Below are 21,883 nucleotides of genomic sequence, written 5' to 3'. Positions count from 1 at the left end.
TAGCGGAGGGGGAGGGTAGCGCGGAGGGCCTCTGCCGGAAGTGTTTGTCAATGGCGCGGCCTATTACGGCTACAGCACCGGTACAGGAGCCGCCCTGGGCTTGTTTCGCTCAGGCGCTTACAACCTTAGTGGGCCAGTTAGCTCCGCAGCCCGCGTTTACGCAGATGGGTTTGTCCCAGCAGTCAGTGGTGTCGTCAGCCATGCAGGGTTTCCCAAGACAATTGGTGGTACCCCGCAGTCTCCCTATTTCCCCTCTCCCGGTTTCTCAGGAGCCGGCGTGGGTTAACTCCCTGACGAGTTCTGTACAGCACTTGTCGGATGTATTGCAAGGGGAGTCTGTGATGCGGCCACATAAATGGCCGGTGGCGTCTCTGTCCGCTCCTTATGAGGATGACGAGGGGACGTCTGATGATGGGGAGATTCTGGATCCTTACGATCAGGAACCTCTCCATACTAAGGACGCTGACGCTAGGTCCAAGGTGTATATTCCTGGACTTATTCGGGCAGTCCGCACAGCCTTGGTGATTGAGGACGAAGTTCCCCCAGCGGCTAAATCCAAGTATGCCTTTTTTTAAGGATGTGAAGGGTGACGCCACGTTCTTTCCTCTTTTGGGTCAGTTAGTGGACCATTTAGAGGAGGCGTGGAAACAGCCTGGCAAACGATACCAGCCGCAGAGACGCCTGGCGGTGGCTTATCCGTTCGCGGATAATTATTTTGCTAAGTGGGAATCCCCTCCACAGGTGGATTCTCACGTGACCCGTCTTGTCCGTAGTGCCACATTGCCGATGCCATCCATGTCCTCCCTTAAGGATGCTACGGACCGCAAGGTGGAGATCTGCCTGAAGTCCGCTTATTCCCTTGTGGGGGGGGGGCAGCGTGGCCGGCTATGGCCATTTGCTGGGTTGCCAGAGCGATTGAGCGCTGGGCGGATTCATTAGAGGCGTCTTTTGATTCCGACTGTCCGGCCGATCAGGCGGAGTTGATTGGTAATCTCCGTGATTCGGCCACTTATATCAACGAGGCGGCCTTAGACATTAGTACTCTGGTGTCTTGAATTTCTTCAGCAGCGGTGGCTGCTTGTCGCACCTTGTGGTTGCGATCCTGGAAGGCGGACGCTGATTCCAAAAAGGGTTTGGAGGCATTGCCCTTTAATGGAGAAGTTCTCTTCGGTCCGGATCTGGACAAGATTGTGGCCACGCTGGCGGCAGCCAAATTGGCATGTCTCCCGTCGGCCGCTGCTTCTTCTGGTTCAGGACCATCGTCCTTTTGGTCTTATAGGGCCCAGGGTAGGCCCATACCACAGTCTTTTCCTCGACAGGCTGGTCCCAAGAAATCGTCCAAGCCTCGGAAGCAGGCATGGAGTACCAGACGTACGGCCCCTAAGCCAGATGACAAGCCTGCGGCCTGACGGTCCGGGCCTCCCTTTGGGGGATCCCAAAGTGGGAGGCCGCCTGCTGCAGTTCGCCCGGTGTTGGTCGGTCACCACGACAGACACTTGGGTTCTCGAGGTGGTCTCCCACGGGTACGCCCTCTCTTTCCGGCACAGACCCCCAGCTCGATTCTTCACCACGCGTCTACCACCGGCCTGGAACAAGGATACGGAGCTGCGGAAGGTCTTGCACACTATGCTCCAGGCTGGAGTTATAGTGCCTGTTCCATTCTCCCAGAGGGGCCAGGGTTTCTATTCAAATCTTTTTTTGGTGCAGAAACCCAATGGGTCGTATCGTCCGATTCTCAAGCTCAAAGCTCTCAACAAGTCTTTGCGGGTGCCGAAGTTTCGGATGGAGACCCTACAGTCCATCAATCATTCTGGCGCTGGAACCTGGGGACTACATGGTGTCATTGGACATACAGGACGCTTACCTGCATGTCCCTATTCTTTTGCGCCATCAACAGTTCCTCAGGTTTGCAATCCGCAGCGACCACTTCCAGTTTCGGGCGTTACCTTTTGGCCTGGCGACAGCACCGCGTGTGTTCACCAAGGTGATGGCGGTCATGGCGGCTTCTCTGCGGCTGCGGGGAGTCCGCATGTTGCCGTACTTGGACGACCTTTTATTAGTGGCAGGATCTCCAGAGCTCCTTCTACGCCACTTGGACCTGACCATTGCGCTACTGCAACGGCACGGCTGGTTAATAAACTGGCAGAAGTCCACTCTAATCCCGTCTCGGCGGATTCTGCACCTCGGAGCCTTATTGGCCTCGGGACAGCAAAGGATCTTTGTGACGGGGGAAAAGATCTCTGCTTTACAGTCGAGGGTGCGCAGTTGTCTGCACAGCCGCCGGGTGTCTCTACACTCGGCGATGAGGTTACTGGGCTCCATGGTGTCGGTGTTCGACATGGTGGAATATGCCCAGTTTCACTCCAGACCTCTGCAGCACCTGATCCTGTCCAAGTGGAATGGGCTGCCTCAGTCTCTAAAGTCCCAGACGATAGTGCTCACCCCAGAGGTTCGCCTGTCCCTTGCCTGGTGGTTGCTGACGACCCATCTCAGCAAGGGACATCCGTTCTGGGTACCGAATTGGGTCCTGTTGACAACGGACGCCAGTCTTCGGGGCTGGGGAGCAGTTTTGGGTCCACACTTGTTCCAGGGTAGGTGGACGCCGACAGAAGCGGAGCTTCCAATAAATATCTTGGAACTCCGTGCAGTCTTCAATGCTCTCCAGCAGGCATATCGGGTTCTCCAGGGTCGCCAGGTGCAGGTCCAGTCGGACAACGCTACCACCGTGGCCTACATAAACAGGCAAGGAGGAACCCGAAGTCGGGCGGCTCTCGTAGAGGTGTCTCGGATCCTGGTATGGGCGGAGCGCAATCTTCCGGCCATATCAGCGGTCTTCATCCCGGGAGTGCTAAATTGGGAGGCGGACTTTCTAAGTCGCCAGGACGTTCATCCGGGGGAATGGTCCCTGCACCCGGACGTTTTTCAACTGCTGGTGGACAGGTGGGGTCTTCCAGAGATCGACCTCATGGCGTCCCGTCACAACAAGTTGCCGGTGTACGGGTCTCGCACAAGAGACGAAGAGGCGTCTCTGGTGGATGCTCTGTCCGTCCGGTGGACGTTCCGGTTCCCATACCTGTTTCCTCCGGTTTCCCTTCTTCCACGGGTAATCCGGAAATTCAAACAGGAAGGAGGGACGCTCCTGTTTATAGCTCCCGCGTGGCCCAGACGGCACTGGTTCTCAGACCTTCAGGGTCTGTCCGTGGACAGTCCTCTGCGGTTGCCGCTACGACCGGACCTTCTGTCGCAGGGTCCTTGTCTTCACCCGGACCTGACTCTGCTGTCTTTTATGGCGTGGCTGTTGAGACAGCCATGTTGAGGTCCAGGGGGTTTTCCAGCTCTGTTGTGCGTACCATGTTACGAGCTCGGAAACCGTCTTCCGCGAGAATATACCATCGCGTGTGGCATACGTTCTTCCAGTGGTGTCGACCGAGAGGTTATGCACCGTGGGAGTTTCGTCTGTCTAGGATACTCGCCTTCCTACACGCGGGACTAGATCATGGGCTTCGCCTTGCTTCTTTGAAAGTACAGGTTTCGGCCCTGTCTGTCTGGTTTCACCGTAGGATTGCTACAATCCCGGATGTGCGCACCTTTATGCACGGTGTTCTCCGCATTCAGCCGCCCTTTGTTCCACCTGTGGCGCCTTGGGATTTGGCTTTGGTCCTGAGGGCTCTCCAGGGACCGCCGTTTGAACCACTGGGCTCAGTGGATCTTAAATGGCAGCTAAGACTGTTTTCCTTCTGGCCATAGCTTCGGCCAGACGTGTTTCTGATTTAGGGGCTCTTTCTTGTAGACCCCCTTTCTTGATTTTTCATGGGAACAGGGCAGTGCTCCGCACTCGGCCTGAATTTCTTCCCAAAGTTGTTTCCCAGTTTCATGTTAACGAGGAAATAGTTGTTCCGGCCTTTAACTCACCTGGTCTTTCAGTGGGTGAGGCCACTTTGGATGTTGTGCGGGCCTTAAGGACTTATGTTGACCGCACTTCTTCGTTTAGGAAGTCGGATGCCTTGTTTGTCCTCTATGGCTTCCGTAAAAAGGGTTGGCCTGCTTCAAAGCAAACTTTGGCAGCCTGGATCCGTATGGCTATTTCTGAAGCTTATCTTCATGAAGGCCTACCGGTTCCTCCTTCTCTGAAGGCTCATTCCACTAGGTCTGTGGGTCCTTCGTGGGCAGCTCGACGTGGTGCCTCTGCAGTCCAGATCTGCAAGGCTGCTACGTGGTCCTCTGTCCATACCTTCGTGAGGTATTACAGGTTTGACACCTTCGCCTCTCAGGATGCTTCCTTCGGGCGGCGGATTCTCCTTTCAGCACAGGAGCGTCCCCACCCTTAAAGGATACTGCTTTGGGACATCCCCAAGGTATCCTGTGGATACCCTATGGACCCTGAAGTAGAAAATATGAGATATGGTAAGAACTTACCTTTGTTATCTCTAATTCTACGAAGTCCATAGGATTCCACAGGACTCCCGCCCTGTCGCACCTGTGCTGCAGATGGGCTTTGGTCTGGTCACCGGTTTTCCCGTCTCCTTCTGGTGAGAGTGTGGTTCTTGTGTGTATCCAGATCTTCTTTCTCTCTCTTCCTTCTCCTCCTCCGGCCTATGGCTTGGTAACTAACTGAGGTGCCTTGGTTCGGGGGCGGGGTATAGGAGGGGGACCCTAGTGCATCCTGGGAGACTGAAAGCTTAACCATATGGTGCCCGATGACTGACGTCACACCTATACCCCAAGGTATCCTGTGGAACCCTATGGACTTCGTAGAAATAGAGATAACAAAGGTAAGTTCTTACCATATCTCATATTTTCTTTGCGCTATTTATAAGATAAAAAAATACACGTTTGCTTTTGGTTCCCTTTTTTGAAATTTCATTTAAAAAAAATAAATTATAATTTTTTGCTATTTGAGTTAAAAAAAAATTTTTGTTTAAAGTGTGTGAATGACTGAGAAGACTAATGATGTTTACTGAATATACAAAGCCTTCTGAAACCACCTCCCCAAGATATACCGCGTAGAATAAATCATTGTTGTTGGAATGTGAGGCGTGTCAATGGGAAAAATGAATCTCAGTACAAGAGTGAGAAAATCCTCAGCAACAAAGTGTTTAAAGATCCACTGGCAGAGCCAATTATTTCCCTTGTGATACTGAGTAAATCTATAAAACACGCACTGTGAGGGGTCCCTGAGGACTGGAGTTGGGAAACCTTGATATAGAGTTGAAGAATGAATCTTGAGGACATCCGTTTTCTAGTGCACACTCAAGAATTATATTTCCGATACAAACGATTATCTGTCCTAAAGCTTGTTACAAAGCTGACATTTTGTAAATGAGCTATCGGGCAGAAATGTTGGATAGATGATTGGAAATTCATACACACTACAAAATGTGCACAATATCGGTGCATTGTTGTGGGGGAAATGTCGTACAGCAGGTCAGATCCAGTGATCTGATCCGGCTGCTTCTGGAACGATAATTGGCCCTGGGTGCTGTGTACACACTCTGAGATTATCGGGTGATTGTTCTGATTATTGCATAGTATGTACTTATTTTAAGACTCTAGGGCTGGGTACACACTCACAGATATATTGGCCGATCAATTATATCGGCCAATATATCTGCTGTCCGTAGGCCAGTGTGTAGTCACGATATGTCTGTGAACCTCGTCGTTCAGACATATCGCATTGGCTGTGCTGCGCAGCCGATGGACATACTGTATATGTCCACAGACAAATCTGTCCATCGGCAAGTGTGTACGGGAGGTCTGCAGACCGTCCGTACACACAGCGGCAGCAGGGGGAAGGGGGCTGGCCCCGCCCCCGATCCGGCCGCCGAGGGCACAAGCAGATGATGGCCGTTCAGTGTGTATGGACGACCATCATCTGCAGATATATCTGTCAGGTGTGTACCCACCATAAGGGGTAAATTTACTAAAGTGAGAGTTTTTAGACTTGGAGATGTTGCCCATAGCAACCAATCAGATTCTAGCTATTATGTTCTAGAAGGTGCTAGATAGATGTTAAGTAGAATCTGATTGGTTGCAATGGGCAACATCTCCACTTCTAAAAACTCTCACTTTAGTAAATATAACCCTAAGGGGGAGTTTCAATTGTGGCGCGCGCCCTCCGCTGGCCGACTAGAGTAATGGGCCTCTATCAGAGCAATTCAATTGTTTCTCCGATAGACGCCCATTAGCCGCTGCAGTGACAGTTTTTCTCGCAACCTCCGGAGGTGCGAGAAAAAAGGTGTCTTAAGTCCCGTTTTTTGGGCGCCCTAACCTCCTCTTTAGACTGGTTTAGCCACTTGGCGCGGCTAAACTCGGTGCTTGTGTGCGCGGTAAATGATAATGGGCGCCCGAATGGAGAAACAATTTAATTTCTCCGTCGGGTGACTATTCGCATAGACTCCCAGCAGGGGCGGGCGCTGCAATTGAATCGCCCCCTAAAATATCTTGTCTAGGCAGCAGCATTTCTGCTATGAGGAGACTAGGTAAGAAGGGACCTCATTTATTATCATGCAAAATCCGAGCTGGTAACAGCAGTAGAGAGATTCCTCTAAAACAGAGGTTCCCAAACGCCATTCCTCAAGGCTCCCCAACAGCTCAGGTGTTAAGGCCCCCATACATCAGAGATGGATTGCAGCAATCGTGCAATTTGCAATCAATTGTGTATAAAAATCTGCAATGTATGGGTTTCACAGATCGCAGATTGCAACCAAAAAGTGATTGGAATTGTTTAATCAGATTGTCCAACATGTTGGATTTTACAGATCGATTGGGGCTGTAGATTGCTAGTGTATGGACATGATCAGCAGATTTGCAGACCGTTTCTAGCAAAATGATGGAGCCTTTCAAGATTGCCAGATCTGTGTTTACTGCAATCGATCTGCAAATCACTGAAAAAGCTCTGTAGTGTATGGGCGCAGATTGCTCGATTGGGACATCCTAAGATCGGGCAATAAATCTTCAAATTGTTCAATTGTGGTTTTCAGATTGCTGATGTATGGGGGCCTTTAGAGAGATCCATGGCTGAGCACAGGTGGTTAAATCAAATTGGCTGAGGTACTAATTAAGTCACCTGTGCTCAACCATGAATATCTCTAAAACCTGAACTGTTGGGGAGCCTTGAGGACCGCGTTTGGGAACCTCTGCCCTAAAACCTTTTTGTTTTGGATGAGTCCCAGATGTGATCCACCTCCCATCTGTAAAGTGACGTTCCCCTCCCCTGTGCCACCTATGGTACACCTGTCAGTTGCCCAGGCTGCAAGCAATGAGTTCTCTGGCTCCGAGTCCCAGCTTGTGAGCACCTACCGAGCCAGACTGTGACCTCCCAAACTCTAGCAGTCACAACACAACTTCACCTTGGAGTCTTCGGACATTGATCCAGATGGATGTCCTGGTAGGAGTGATGCCCCCCCGGGACGGCAGCTGGCGGGAGCTCTGACTGCCTATATCCGTATCTGGGGTCTGTGCTATAAGTATGTGAGGGGCATTTTCTGTACATGTTCTCTGCTGTTGTCCTGCTCTGTGACTCTGCTGAGGGTCCTGGGGGCTCCTCTCCATGTAGCAGGGTAAAGCTCCCCTCAGGGCCTTGCACAGCTCAGAGGCAGACGTGCCTACGTCACATCATTACATGGGAAGAACTTTTCAGCCTCCTGTTAACAAAAGTACCCAAACAAAACCCTTTATCGCCATTTCACAGAGCAGGGCTTAATGAAGAAGCTCCTTCTTTAATGAGCAATTTGATGATGCTTGTAAAGGCCCCCATACATCTGCCATCAGGTGTCGCGATCCTGCGATGGGATCGGAAACACCAATCTGCTGGTCGGAAATGCCGACCGGCAGCCGTCGATGTTCCACCGTCTGTTGGAGGATCGATAAAATTATATATGTTTAAATTTCACAGATTTGCAAATCGTGATCATATTTTGATCGTGATCGGCAAATCTGTGAAATCCAACATGTTGGATTTCACCGATCCTCCGACCAGGCATCGCAAGATCGCGGCGATCTGTTGCAGAAGTATGGGGGCCTTAAGATAATAATTAGATAACACCTTTTTAAATCCACATCAGAACAGAGAGATGTTTTTTTTTTCTGGATTAGCCAAAAGAAATTAGGCGAAACCCCTCGGATTCCGAGGTAGCAGAACTGGAGGTGGATGATAAAGAATACAGAGACTCCTCCTCTACAGGTGTGAGAGAGGCTTCTCCCAGTGATATAGATTGATGAGCTATTACGTAATATGAGTTAGTATATGGATATAGTAGAAGGGACAGAGCTTCTGTTAGGGGGTCTGGAAACCAGGAAAATCAGAGTATTCCCAGTGTATAGAACCATCCACACCCTTTTAAAAATGGAAGGATAAATTCACAGAAGAATCTTATGCTCAACTCAGGTGCCCATTTGAAGATGACAAAACTGAGGGCCTGATTCAGACCCGGTCGCAAGCGCTGAGCGCTCGCAACCGGGTCGATGGTGGCCCACTGGGCATGCGCACGATGGAGCCGGCGCGAGACCCGGATAGCTACGGGTACTCCGTCGCTCCGGGTCTCGCAACAAAGGGGGCAAGCTGTCGATGGTGAGTGACAGCTCGCCCCCTTTGGTAGGCGGGCCGGGGAGGTGGCCGGGCAAACGGAGGCGTTCCCGAAGGAACGCCTACCGTTTGGGGGCGGCCCCACTGACATTGTGATGTCAGTGGGAGAGCTAACGGCTCAATTTGAGCCGAAAGCTCTCTGGGGCTTGCGGCCACGAGACCCTACCACAAGGGTCTCTTTGCAAGCCCGATGGTCTTGATCATCGCGTCCATCATCATGGCCGCTCGCTATGCGCCAGGAGGCCGCTCGAAAAAAAAATTGCCCGGTCCTGATTCAGAGCGAGCGCTCTGTCTGAGCATCCGGCTCTGCATCAGGGCCCGAGATCGCAGTTCAAAAATAGGTTTTTCCGGAAGCAATTTGTAGTCTTTCCTACAGTTTGATGACCCTTAAAGACCAGGTGGAAAAAGGTCAAAAGCGTCTTCCACTTGTCTAGCAAGATTCCGGAAAATTTGCCTTGATTTAATTCAGTGCGATGCTAAATAGCCCTGGGAGGGAGCTCGCGGAGCTATTCAATTCACCGCGCTGTTTGGTCTGACAGTTGCCAGTTAAGCTTGATGCCTGTTCTATCAATTTAACGTGAACCTGGGTGTTTAGTCGGAGAATGCCGGTCCTCGCGACTAAAGTGCCGGCCGCGCGACTGTTATCGCCACGCTAAGCAGAAAAAAAGCAACGTGGCCGGCACTTTTGTCGGATTTCTCCTCGCACCCTCCCGCATTGAATAGCTTCAGGAGCTCCCTCCCGGGGCTATTCAGCATCGCGCTGAATTGAATCGAGCCCAATGTTATCTAAAAAAAATAGGAACAACTTTCCCGTAGAGCTGCAGGTTTTGGTTATTACCAGTCATTTATATAGCGCGCACACAAATTCTACAGCGCATTACAGAGCATATTTCAGTCACTCGCATCAATCCCTGCCCCAGTGGAGCTTACACTCTATATTCCCCATCTCATGGGCAATTACTACAGTTCATTTATTTGTCAGAATTCAATTACGCACTCCTTCCCAAAAATTGGTTGCTTGAGGAAACCCGAGCTAACATGGGAAGAACATACAAACTCCACATAGGGGATTCGGTGGGGATCGAACCCAAGACCTCAGTGCTGTGAGGCAGTAATGCTTACCGCTACACCAACCATGCTGCTGGGTGGTTACCCTCACTCCCCAAGCCCCGCTAGAAATTACTGAGAGAGATGGTGCCCCTGGGGAGTGCTTACCTTTTGGGGTTTCGGCTGCACCTAGTTAGCAAAGCATCTCAGGAAGCAGAAAATCCTATTCATCCCTTATCTGGGAGCTTTGTCGGAGTAGCTGGGACAGGTGGAAGAGAATGTTTGACCATTTGAACGTCGGCAGTGTACAGTATGGGTGTATTCGCGAAATTGCAAACAAATGCAGACTGGAACACAGAGAAAGGAGTAATATTTGCTGTAGGTTAGGTACAGGTACAAATGCGATGATGATGATGCAAAACCACTTGTGATTAGCTGGTCCTGAGTACATCGGTGATGTTGATTAGTGAAAAAGTTTCTGCTGTATTCAGAGATTTCAATACAATGTTAAGGTTGCCTGATAGTACATATATTTTTGTTTTCTAGAGGACAAAAGTCTCAAAACATGGGTGTGAGTGTATGGGATGTATGCCTGTTGTAGCCGGACGCCTCTGTTAAGGGTGCAGACCTACAGTACGTGCCATTATTTGGGCCTATTCGTACAACGCATTTTACACCTGCAATTTTTTTAATACATTTTTTTACGCAATTGCTACTAACTCTGCTTCACGCTTGCTGCAGTGTCTTTCAATAGGAAATAAAACTTAACCCCACAATCACATCTGTATCTGAAATATCTACATATTTGGGTAAATTCTTCAACCTTTTACAGATGTAGTTGTGAAAATTGATGCTAATAGTTCCCTTTATATATAATACCTGCTCACTTGTACTTGGAATGACAGATATACACGTTGGTATAATTGCTTCTTCAGTTTAACTCCACCCAGAACCCCAAGTTAGGTAGAACTTTATTCCAGGGAACATGGTATACTTTTATTAACAAATGATTGGCTACGTAATGGGATGGTAACCTAACAATTGCTGCGCAAAGCAATAAGGGGTCAAATAGTGTAACATAATTCAAATGAATACAGATAACTGGTTAACCTCCACAGGAAAGTACTTTACATTTTGGCATGGGTGTAACTACCATAGGTGCAAGGGGTGCAGCTGATATGGTACACAGAGCTGAGGGGGGCCCATCTTAATATTCAAAGTTACACGTGTTATATTCATTTTTCACCATTGGGTGGTACATAGGGGCCCTTACAAACATTTGCTATGTGACCTTCAATTATCTAGTTAAGCCCCTGCATTTTGGTATTATTGTTCTTATCCTAGATATGTTACTGTTCACACTAGATAGTGGCTCCGCCTCCGACTATTATCTAAACATAAATAGGCGGTGTTATAAATAAAAACTTTTATCTATGCACAAATTAGCCTATTACACTTTGTGTAAAATTAGCTTTGTTAAAGTGAAGTTAACCAATGAGCCTTCCGTTACTCCTCTACAAATGAAATAACAATGCCCCTAAATCCTGTCCCTAGTCACTCGTCACAGCCATTCACACTCCTGAAATCTACCCGAAACATACAAGAATAAACATGGCAATCTCTTTAATAGAATTTTCTGGCCAGTAACAGGTTGGTGCACACTAGGGCCCTCATTCAGAGCCGCTCGTTAACAGCAGTACGCTCGTTGCGTTCCGATGTTGGGAAACCGCGCATGTGTCGGTGTAACACTGCGCATGTGTGTGCGGCAGATTGCGAGCTTTTTTTGTCTCGTTCGTCAAATTGCGAACAGGAAGTGACCTGTCAAATGTGATTGACAGAACAGGGCGTTTTTGGGCGTTGACGGGGGTGGAGATGGAAAAACGCAGGCGTGGCGAGGCGTTTTTGGGACGTACATACATTATCTGATGCGGACGTCAAATGTGTTCGTACCAAGTCATACGTCACTGGATGATCCTCTTTCCGTTCAAACTGCTCGCACAGCTTGGGGTCTGGATTACTCGACCACATTGGCGATGGCCTTCTCCTCCGTCCCGGGCCTCCACGATGTTTCATCGATTAATCACGGCTTGTCAGAAAAACAATCAATTTTGAATTGAAAACCAGCTTGTAATGTGTTTTGAAAAGAGTTTTTTTGGTTAGCACAAAACCGTACGCAGGTGGAAATCATAGCTGCTAATTTCAGGATTACACAATCAATTAGCGTACATTTGTAGGTATGTTTTTTTTGGATGGTATTTTATATTTGTGCTATTGTAACAATAATGTCATCAGGTTTGTGTGTATTTTTCCATTTTGCTTTGGTCAGGAGAATTTGCATCCTTATGTAATTTTTAAAGTGTTCCTTAAAGAGCCCTTTATTGTACATTTTTTTTTTTTTTTTTTTTTGGGAGGTCGTTTTTGCCTTGTGGGCCAGGATTAACTGTAAACCATTTATAAAATAATGTCAGAATACAATGTCGAACATTTTTTCAAAATTTATTAGAAAATAAAAACATTTTCTGGACCATTTTTGGGCCAATTTTATTCCAATAAAAATTATAATTTGGCCAAACATAAAAGGTATGGAAACAAAACAAAAATTTAAAAACAATTCACAAGAAAGGAGAGGGAAGTTTTGGCCAGAAAGGAATATGGGGCAAGCACAGAAGGAGTGTGGGAAAAGTAGCCAGTGCTGTCAACGTTTTTTCCCCCGTTTGGCTGGGGGAGGGGGGGCGCCAGACCGGGTCCGGGATGTCATCGGGCTGGCCTGTCCAGAGGCAGATGTTGTGGCCTCTGGACTAGGCACAGGGCTAGGCACATTTGGAGGATTGGCTGATGTTGTGCCAGAGGTGGAGGATCCTGATGTTCCGGCAGGAAGGGAGGTCGGCTCCACCATGTGCTGGCGAACGAGCTGCTCCAGGGCATTGGCGATGCGGATGTTGGCCCTGGTATTTTCCGCCAGGGCCTGACCAATGGTCACGTTGGCCGCAGCATTTTGCTCCAGGGCCTCAGCCATCCGTAGCAGACTGGCGTCCATCCTCTGCAGAATCTCCGTATGGAAATCCGATTTAAAATTGAGTTCTGTGAGGAGTGCCACTGCCTGCGAGGGGGATTGCCCTGGACTGGCTTCTGCAGGGTCCTCAGCCGGATGTACTGGTTCCTCCCCTGCAGAGCCAGCAGAAATTCTGCGGCCAAGGCTCCCCTCTGGAGCAGACTCATCCGCCTGTGTCTCTGTGTGAAAAATGAAAAAAGAGTCACATTAGAATCTACATATTGGCACAATAACATTTCAGAGTTGGTTACATCACAATATTTACGTGGGACAACATGAGGAGCCGCAAAGTCTGGCATGTCCGTATCCATGTTCGACACGCCAAACACCTCCACAGCCTGCACACACCCCTGTGCCAGCTCTTCCAAATCATTCAACTCCAATGACACAGGGGTGGGACCCCCACCTGTCCCCCTTGCATGCCTAGCCCTGTCCGCCATTTTTTGTTTCAGGCGATATTTGAAGTCTTGCCATCTGTGGGTGAAAAAGTAACCATTATTCCTGTTGTTTGTTTTTTTTTTTTTTGGTTTTAGGGGAGTCAAGTTTTTACTTACCGCCGTTTGACATCCCGGGCTAGACTGACATAATCACCCACCCTATTGACAGCACTGGCTATCTCCTCCCACATTCTCCACTTCTGGCTTGCACCCATATTCCTGTCTGCCTGTGGCAGGATGTCCACACACTTCTGAACCAAAACCTCCATCTCCTTTCTTGTGAATTGTGGCTGCCTTTTCTTTTTCCCTGCTTTGCCCGGAATACTGGGCCCAGCAGCCTCTTCCATGTCATCCTCCTCACCTATTTGTTTAAACGTTGAGAAATTTAAGCTTGCAAACTTTCACTATATTATGTTTCAAAATAATCCTTGTTTGGAAATGCCTGAAAAACTTACCGGCCGACTCTTGGCCATTGTTTCCCTGGTCTGTAGCCATTTCTTACCTCCAAACAAGAAATACACCAGAACTTTTTTTTTGGGTCGTGACGTATTTATACATGCGTCCTTATTTTTCGTCCGCATCATTGATTGTGCGTTCCTATGATCCCTCCTTAATTTGTGCGGGAAAATAAACACTATTTATGGCTTGGGGCGTCTCGAGTCGAGGTGGCGGTTGTTGGTTGTTGGAGGTTACGTTGGTCGGAGTGGATTGTTGGCGGGATTTGTATTTGGCGTTTGGAGTTTTTTTCGGTGTGTCTTTTTGGAGTTTTTCTTTCCGTTCGCTTTTTTTGGTGTGGTTTTTTTATTTGTCGTGTCATTTTTTGGTAAGTTTTTGGCCGTCTTCCTTTTGTTCACTTTGTGTATCCTTCTTTTTGTTAAATTTGGGGCGCTCATTTTTTACAAATTCTCCTTTGGTAGGTTTCTTTTGGCTCTGCCCCAACGACCGTTTTATCCGGTGACTTATATATCCTCTATTGGTAAGTTTGTTTTTTCACTTGTTTATTAAATGTTCATGTTTTGTTTAACGCAACTTTGTTTGACCTTACACTTTTAACCTTTGGTTTTGTGATTCCTAAATGTATGAACTAATTCGCGCATTTTTATCTGGTTATTTTCTGTATTGTATTTGCGAACTAATTAGCGCATTTTTATCAGGTTATTTTCTGTCTTGTATTTGCGAACTAATTAGCGCATTTTTATCTGGTTATTTTCTGTCTTGTATTTGCGAACTAATTAGCGCATTTTTATCTGGTTATTTTCTGTCTTGTATTTGCGAACTAATTAGTGCATTTTTATCTGGTTATTTTCTGTCTTGTATTTGCGAACTAATTAGCGCATTTTTATCTGCTTATTTTCTGTATTGCAATTGGTTGTGATTTCCCGTTAGAAATTTTTTAAGAATTTGGGGCTCAAATTGTGGTAGTCTGCACACTGTCATTTTGCTCTTTGCCGAAATGTGTGTTTATCCCCTTTTATGTTTTATATTGTACCCAATTTCAATTCCTAAATGGCCACCCTAAATGTTTGCATTGTTTGTTTGTTTTTATTTTTAGGTTTTGAAAATCATGACAATACCCCGGCATGTAAGCATCATTGGATTGTATCGTAAAGATAAGTAATTTTTCAATTTTTTTGGGGAAAAAAAACCTTACATTCAATTCTTGCCATTTCAGGTTGATCTTGGTCGGATTGTTCTGGCCATGCTCCCGGAAGCCGACCAACCTCAATCTCGTCCCAGGCGTAGGCATCGTAGGCGTGCTAGGACCCAGATATATCGAACACGTGTCACCCTTTTTGGAATGCCCGATGATGAGGTGTTAAGACGCTACCGTCTTCCACCCCAAATCATCATAGACACTCTCATTAATAGAGAGTGATCTTGAGCGGCAAATTGACAGTCCTACAGCAATACCACCACTTACGCAATTTATGGCGGTGTTACATTTCTGTGCCTCAGGATCGTTTCAAACAACGGTGGGAATAGTTGCGGGAATCTCCCAATCCTCCTTTTCCAGGATCCTGAGGGCAGTGATGGAGGCCCATTTCAAGCACCTCCATCATTTTATTCAAATGCCTTTGGATATGGGTGCCCTTAGTGTGGCCAAGGCCAATTTTTACCAAATAGCTGGCTTCCCACACATCATAGGGGTTGTGGATGGTACTCACATACCACTTCAGCCTCCAGCACGGCTGGAGGCCATATTTCGCAACCGCAAACACTATCACTTCCTGAATGTAATGGTGGTATGTGATGCCTCCCTCCAGATCCTGTCCCTGAATGCAAAATTACCCGGAAGTGCACATGACTCATTCATCATCCGGCAATCAGGGATATGGCAAAAATTAAACAACCTACAAGCTGGTGATGCGTGGCTTCTGGGTGAGTGGAGACCTTTAGTACATAACAATGTTAAGCTTGATACACAGTGATCCTGATGTTGTCACTTCTTTTTCACAGGAGACAGTGGCTACCCTTGCACGCCCTGGCTGCTCACTCCTTATTTGGCTCCCACACCAGGGCCACAAAGTAATTTTAATTCCGCACTTACAGCCACCAGGCAAGTGGTGGAGCGCTGTATAGGCCTTTTAAAAGGCCGATTCAGATGCCTCCACCGCTCTGGTGGCGAGCTCATGTATTTGCCGGATATGGTTTCGAAAATTGTGGTCCTGTGTGGGATATTTCACAACATCGCCATAAGGAGTGGTGTCCCAATGCAGCCAGAGGATGCCTTGCCTGAGGATGGCCCCCCCGAGGTTGGTCGGAGGTCAGTATGTGGGGGGGCCATACGCGATGATGTGGTGGCCAGATATTTTAGGTAATTATTGGCACAAAAGAAGTTCTTTGACACAATGTGTTAAGGATTTTGGGAGACCATCTAATTAATTTGTTTATTTTTTCCCATCTTCTGTTTGATTTCATAATCTTTGGGACTGAAACGATGACTACTTCCTGCTACCCAAAACAAACCTTCATGGGGACACATTGGATATATATTCTGGACCCAATATTGCAACGCAACATTTGTGGAATCATGTTGGCATGCTCATTCGTCAACCAGTTCTTGATTTTTCTTTACTTTTTTCATATGGTGTTTGATGGGTTGTACTTTTTGTTATCACTGTGTGTATTGTTTGTGAGCCAACACTTTGGTTTTTTAGTTATGTGTTGAATAAATTTTTTGAGAGTGTAATTTTGCAAATTTTCTTGAACATTGCAAGCAAGTGTAACCAGGTTCACCCACGTTAAAATTGCTTAAGGGTTAATCCTGTAATGTCGCAATTTGATCAAAATTTAAATATGCTTTCTGGGTCAAAACCAACACCAAAAGGTATTATGTACAATCAGTATGCTTTGGAATCTCGGGCTAAGCAGGTTGCCCCCCAAATTGGAACATGTAAAATGTACTAATATAAAAATTGTAACACAAAAAAAAACCCAAGCAGATTGTTACTGTTAGCTGTTTCATGTGCCTGTTTTCTAAAAATCTACAAAACACAATCTAATGGTGCATACACACGGTCAGATTTTTCCTTCAGATATGAACGATAACGATTTAAAAATCGTTCAGTCGTTCATATCTGAAGGAAAATCGTTCATATCTGACATGCCTGAACGATGGACGATCAACGATGCGCGTTCCCGATGGTCAGATAACGATTTCTGACATCTGATGTGTTTGCAGTCAGACTTGGACGATTCCATTCATTTTAATGCAGTCAAAAATCGTTCAAATCGTTCAAATCGTTCAAAACTTTGGTAAAATCGTTCAAATCGTTCAATCGTTCAATCGTTCATCTGACAAATCTGACAAGTCTGACAAATCTGACCGTGTGTATGCTCCATTAGTGACATTAATTGCAAATACTTGCTGCAAGAGTCTACTTATGTCAGTGTAAACAATCTAAGATTTGGAGACAAGGAATGAGACTGAACTCTAACTTTTAAATTTTTATTAGGAAAAAAAATTTTGTTTGAAAATAAAAAATTATGGACGCAGGATCCCAGCCATACGGTCAAGGACCACCAGCAGCCCGATCACGTGGCCCCGCATCACTTGGACGCACCCGGCTAGGTCCGCCAAACGCCTCTGGTCCTCTGTGGGTTAGAAAAGTGTGGGGCTTAATACATAATTAATGAAACACCCAGAAAAAACAAGCAAAACAGAGCGATCCAAAAATGACAATAGTGTGACCAAAAGCACATTTAACTCAAAAAACCAAAGGACACAAAAATGGACACCCAAAAATTTAAAAAATAAAAAAAACTGTTTTGCCATGTGGGATATGTGTATGGGGAAATCAGCAGTAAAAGGTAAAGACAAACAGAGATCTACCCAAACTTGTTACAAATCAAAAAAAAGGAAAAGGCACAGACACAGGATTAGATCCAAACATTTTAAAACACAAAAAAGGTTAAAAGGGAAACATACCGTTCAAAATGACGGCTGGGCCAGAACCAACTCCCTCGTCCTCCTCGGAGGTGGCCACATTCCCCAACGAGGTGGGAGGGGTGATTACGGATTCAGGGGAGGGGGTAGTCACGAGAGGGGTGGTTGGAGGGGAGGGGGAATTGGGATGGAGGGGAAGTAGCACAGACGGATGTGCGACAGGGTCTGTGCAGGCTGGGGAGGAGGGGGAATTTAGGGTATTTTGGGGTGAGGATGTTTGGCTGGGGGTTGGGGAGAGGGGCCGAGAGCGCCGTCTTTGACGGCAATGACGCCGTAGTCTTCGCTCTGCCCCTAAATGATGGAAAACAAATTGAGGTTAGTTTAGAACATCACCTTGTTAAACGCTAATTGTTAAACCCCAAAAAATGTAAACATGCCCATGCAGATATGAGTACAAATAATAAATAGGCCATACATGAAAACATGCACATGCAGATATATGTACAAATAATAAATAGGCCATACATGAAAACATGCACATGCAGATATGAGTACAAATAATAAATAGGCCATACATGAAAACATGCACATGCAGATATATGTACAAATAATAAATAGGCCATACATGAAAACATGCACATGCAGATATGAGTACAAAGAATAAATAGGCCATACATGAAAACATGCAGATATGAGTACAAATAATAAATAGGCCATACATGAAAACATGCACATGCAGATATGAGTACAAATAATAAAGAGGCCATACATGAAAACATGCACATGCAGTTAGGGCCACAAAGATAAACATGAAAACCACAGTCAAAAAAACGTACTTTCCGCTATCTGCATGCGAAAGCATGCCAGCAAGCGGGGCGTCCGCCGTTGCAGGTCGGACCACCTGCGCTCCAGCTGGCTGATCTGGCGGCGTGAGCCGAAGGAACGCAGGCGGCCACGTACCTCCGCATATGCGGAACGCTTTTCCCTATTGGTGATGGGGGGAGGCTGGCTGGTGATCCGCCTGTCCATCACCTCCGGTTAACACCATCAGCTCGCGCCTGGTGAATGCGGCGGATCTCATGATGGCAATGGTGTCTTTTTAATAAAACAATTTTAATAAAGTCCTGAAAAAAAATTTGATTGGCTAATGTATTTGGGAAATTAACAGGACAAATTCTATTGGTTAGTGTATGAGTCATGTGTTCGACAGGGCCAGAAATCTCTTGAGAGTTATGATAGGCTTGATGCAGTGACATGCGTAAGCTAATTTAAATAAAGAAATGAACCCAGTAAAATATGCGTAGGGAAAAACAAAGAAAACAAATGGATAATTGCCTCAAACATGTATTTTGACAAATAAAAGCGAATGTTTAAGCCGTACGTATTCTGCGGGTAAATACAAACACGGACAAGAGTAAAGTTTATTGCATGTAAAAAAAAAAAAACGAGCAATTAAGCTAATTGATATATTGATTGGCATGATACGATTGAGGGAGGTAGGCAGAATAAAGGAGCAGGTAATCGGAATCTGACAGTCCCACTTCCAGTTTGTACTTGTGCTTGTGTTCCCTGCAAGCCACATTGGGGATGTACGCTCGCTATTTGGCACGCTCGTTAGTTAGAGGAGGGGTCGGTAGACTTTGGGGAGGAAGTTTAGCTGCGTTCGAAATTACGAGCGAGCGCTTAAATTAACATATTTCAGTACGTACGCCGAACGTACGAGCGGCCACTTGCGTCCGGGTCTGAATGAGGGCCTAGGTGTCAGAAGATGGTTTTGAGTTGTAGGTTCAAGAAATGTCTATAAAGATTGAAGGTTAATATCCTAAATAAATGTGTAAAAATAATTGTAGCTCCAGTTACAATCTTCTCATTGTCAATATAACCGCTACCCTGTGACAATTGGCTCTAGTGCAGTGGTTTCTTTCTTGATTCACGGAGCCCTAGACTATCACCATTTGTTTTCCCATGCCACCCCTTGGCCAAAAGTTTTTGTTTGTTTTTTTAATTGAAATTCAGAAAAAAATATTAAATTAAGTAAATTGGGCCTATATGTCATCCTTAGGGTCCTTTATGTGGTGGTGGGCAGGTTCCACTTCTGGATTTGTTCCTGGACCACCCATCTGTGGCACCCGTGTAAGTGTCCTGCGGCTCACATGCTGCCATGGCACCCAGTTTTGGAACCGTTGCTGTAGTGGCATTTTTCTGCAATGGGAGAGGGGCTGGTAGAAATTAATGTATTAGTAGTCGCTGGTATCCTCTACACTAATTAATATAATGATTTGGTAACCAGTACTTGTAACGCTTTGTAGTAAAATGGCGGTGAGTAACGTGGCGGTGCGAATTTATTACCAGCTGCCATTTAGTTTCCTCTTTCATGTGAGTTATTTTCCAGCGCACAGGTGCCCTCTATTGTATGCACAGTGGGCCTGATTCAGACTCGCTCGCAAGAGGGTTGATGGTGGCCCAGTGCGCACTGCGCACACGCGAGCCCCGGAGCAAGTGCAAAAAGCACTCGCTCCGTGGCTCACTACAAAAGGGGCGGCTGTCGATGTTGATCGACAGCTCACAACGTTTTGTAAGCGTGGCCGGGGGAGTGGCTTCACAAACTGAGGCGTTCCCAAGCGAACGCCTGCCGTTTGTGGGCGGCCCCATTGACATCACCAGTGAAGTCAGTGAGAGAGCTTCCGGCTCTATTAGAGCCAGAAGCTCTCTGGGGCTTGCGGCCACGAGACCCTACCACAAGGGTCTCGTCGCAAGCCCGATGGTTGCGATAGTCTTTATCATCGCGACCATCATCCTGGCCCCTCGCAATAGCTGTGAATGGTCACCCACAGCTATGCGAACGGCCAGGAGGCTGCAACTAAAAAAACCAGCGCCTGCCCCGATTCAGAGCGAGCGCTTGCTTTTTGCAAGCGCCTCTGAATTGGGCCCAGTGTCTCAGGGTCTGACCAGTTCTTTATCTTCAACATGTCTCATTTTGGGGGAGGTTTATCGAACCTTCAAGAGAGATAAAGTGGAGAAGTTGCCCATAGCAACCAATCGGCTTCTAACTGCAATTTCATATGACACCTAGGTGACACGGCGATGTGATGTAACAATATATCGCATCGCCGTACACACTGCATAATCCGATGTACGATGGTGCAATATATCGTTACATTGTCTAATGGACACTATATAGCAACGTCCCATGTGATGTCGCTGGGCAGATGCGACCACCCCATTTATTGTACGATAAATCGGGTGGTTTTCAGGGTACATACTATACGACGGTCATTCCAATCTGCCAAGGATGATATATCGTTTAGTGTGTACCCACCTATAGGAGATGATTGCTTGCTTTGTGTCCACTTTATCTCCATCCAAAGCTTGATACATCTCCCTCTCTCCCTCCCCCGAAATATGCTCCTCTGACCAGACTATCACATTACAGTTATATTTTGCGGACACACCCTCCGCCAGACTTCACTCCGGCCTCCACCTCAGGGACCTCCTCAGCCTGTGCCAGACTCCCCCTGCTCAACCAGGTCCCTGAGGATTAACTGCCCACAACCCCAACTATCACTGTTCACAGCTGAGCATTAAACCTCCCGGCTAATGGCCCGGTTTTCAAGGCCCCCTCCCCACTATGCCCCCTGCACTGTCGCCTTACCCCTTCACTGCTGCGCTCATCGGCACTAAAGGCATTTGGGATTAAATATATGAGGAAAATTTTATATTTTGATGATTATTGGCCCTTTTAATTTTTTGGATTTTTATGGGACAGCAGGATGTACCTGTATGGGGGTTGTCAGGTAGCGTTGGGAGCCCAGCACTAATATACAAAATCACTGAAGGACCATTTAATTCAATCGGGTATTATATGTTCTTATGTATTAATTATGTACATCAGGAAAGGTAAACTTGTAATTTTAAACGAGTGCATGTGTCGTTAAAAATCAGATCACTATCAATCAAACCATACCAAACTTAGCTTTGTCTAATATAGGAAAGTATTGTTGTGCAGTAACCCAATAGAAAGCTTGGTTTCATTCTATGTTTTCAGAAGATCGATGGTCACTTTTGATTGGCTGCTTCTGCTGTCTGAACATTTTTTTTTTATTTATTTTTGTAAAATACCCTCTTTAATTGATTAAATATTGCTATATTGTATCTCGTCTTGCTTGTGTTGCATACTAGGCTTCTGTGTAATGTTTTTGTCTTCTGCAGACTCCTTGAAGGAAGGGTATCGGAGATGTATGTCCCCGTTAGAAGAGGCAACGACGGAGACACGACAGCTATTCAAGATGGCGGCTCTGCGTGTCATGGAATTCCCTCTGATCTGCTACAATTCTTTTACACAGGTAGCTTGAGGAAAATGTGCCTCCCAGCCATCG

The 21,883-nt window shown here is 46.7% G+C and overlaps 1 protein-coding gene across 2 annotated transcripts in view; it reads left to right on the top strand.

Annotated features, from left to right (window-relative positions):
* The window catches only part of MIGA1 (mitoguardin 1), a 114,953-nt gene that overhangs the window by 5,312 nt on the left and 87,758 nt on the right, over positions 1–21,883 (top strand). For both annotated transcript variants that reach the window (XM_088450088.1, XM_088450089.1), the window contains exon 2: positions 21,717–21,850. In XM_088450088.1, the coding sequence (XP_088306214.1) occupies positions 21,717–21,850 (134 nt within the window). The remainder of the gene's footprint in view (positions 1–21,716; positions 21,851–21,883) is intronic.

Source organism: Taudactylus pleione, unplaced genomic scaffold, assembly GCF_031769625.1.
Source record: "Taudactylus pleione unplaced genomic scaffold, aTauple2 ptg000506l, whole genome shotgun sequence".
NCBI lineage: Eukaryota > Metazoa > Chordata > Amphibia > Anura > Myobatrachidae > Taudactylus > Taudactylus pleione.
Note: the sequence above shows the minus strand (reverse complement) of the source record. Positions and strands in the feature narration are given on the sequence as shown.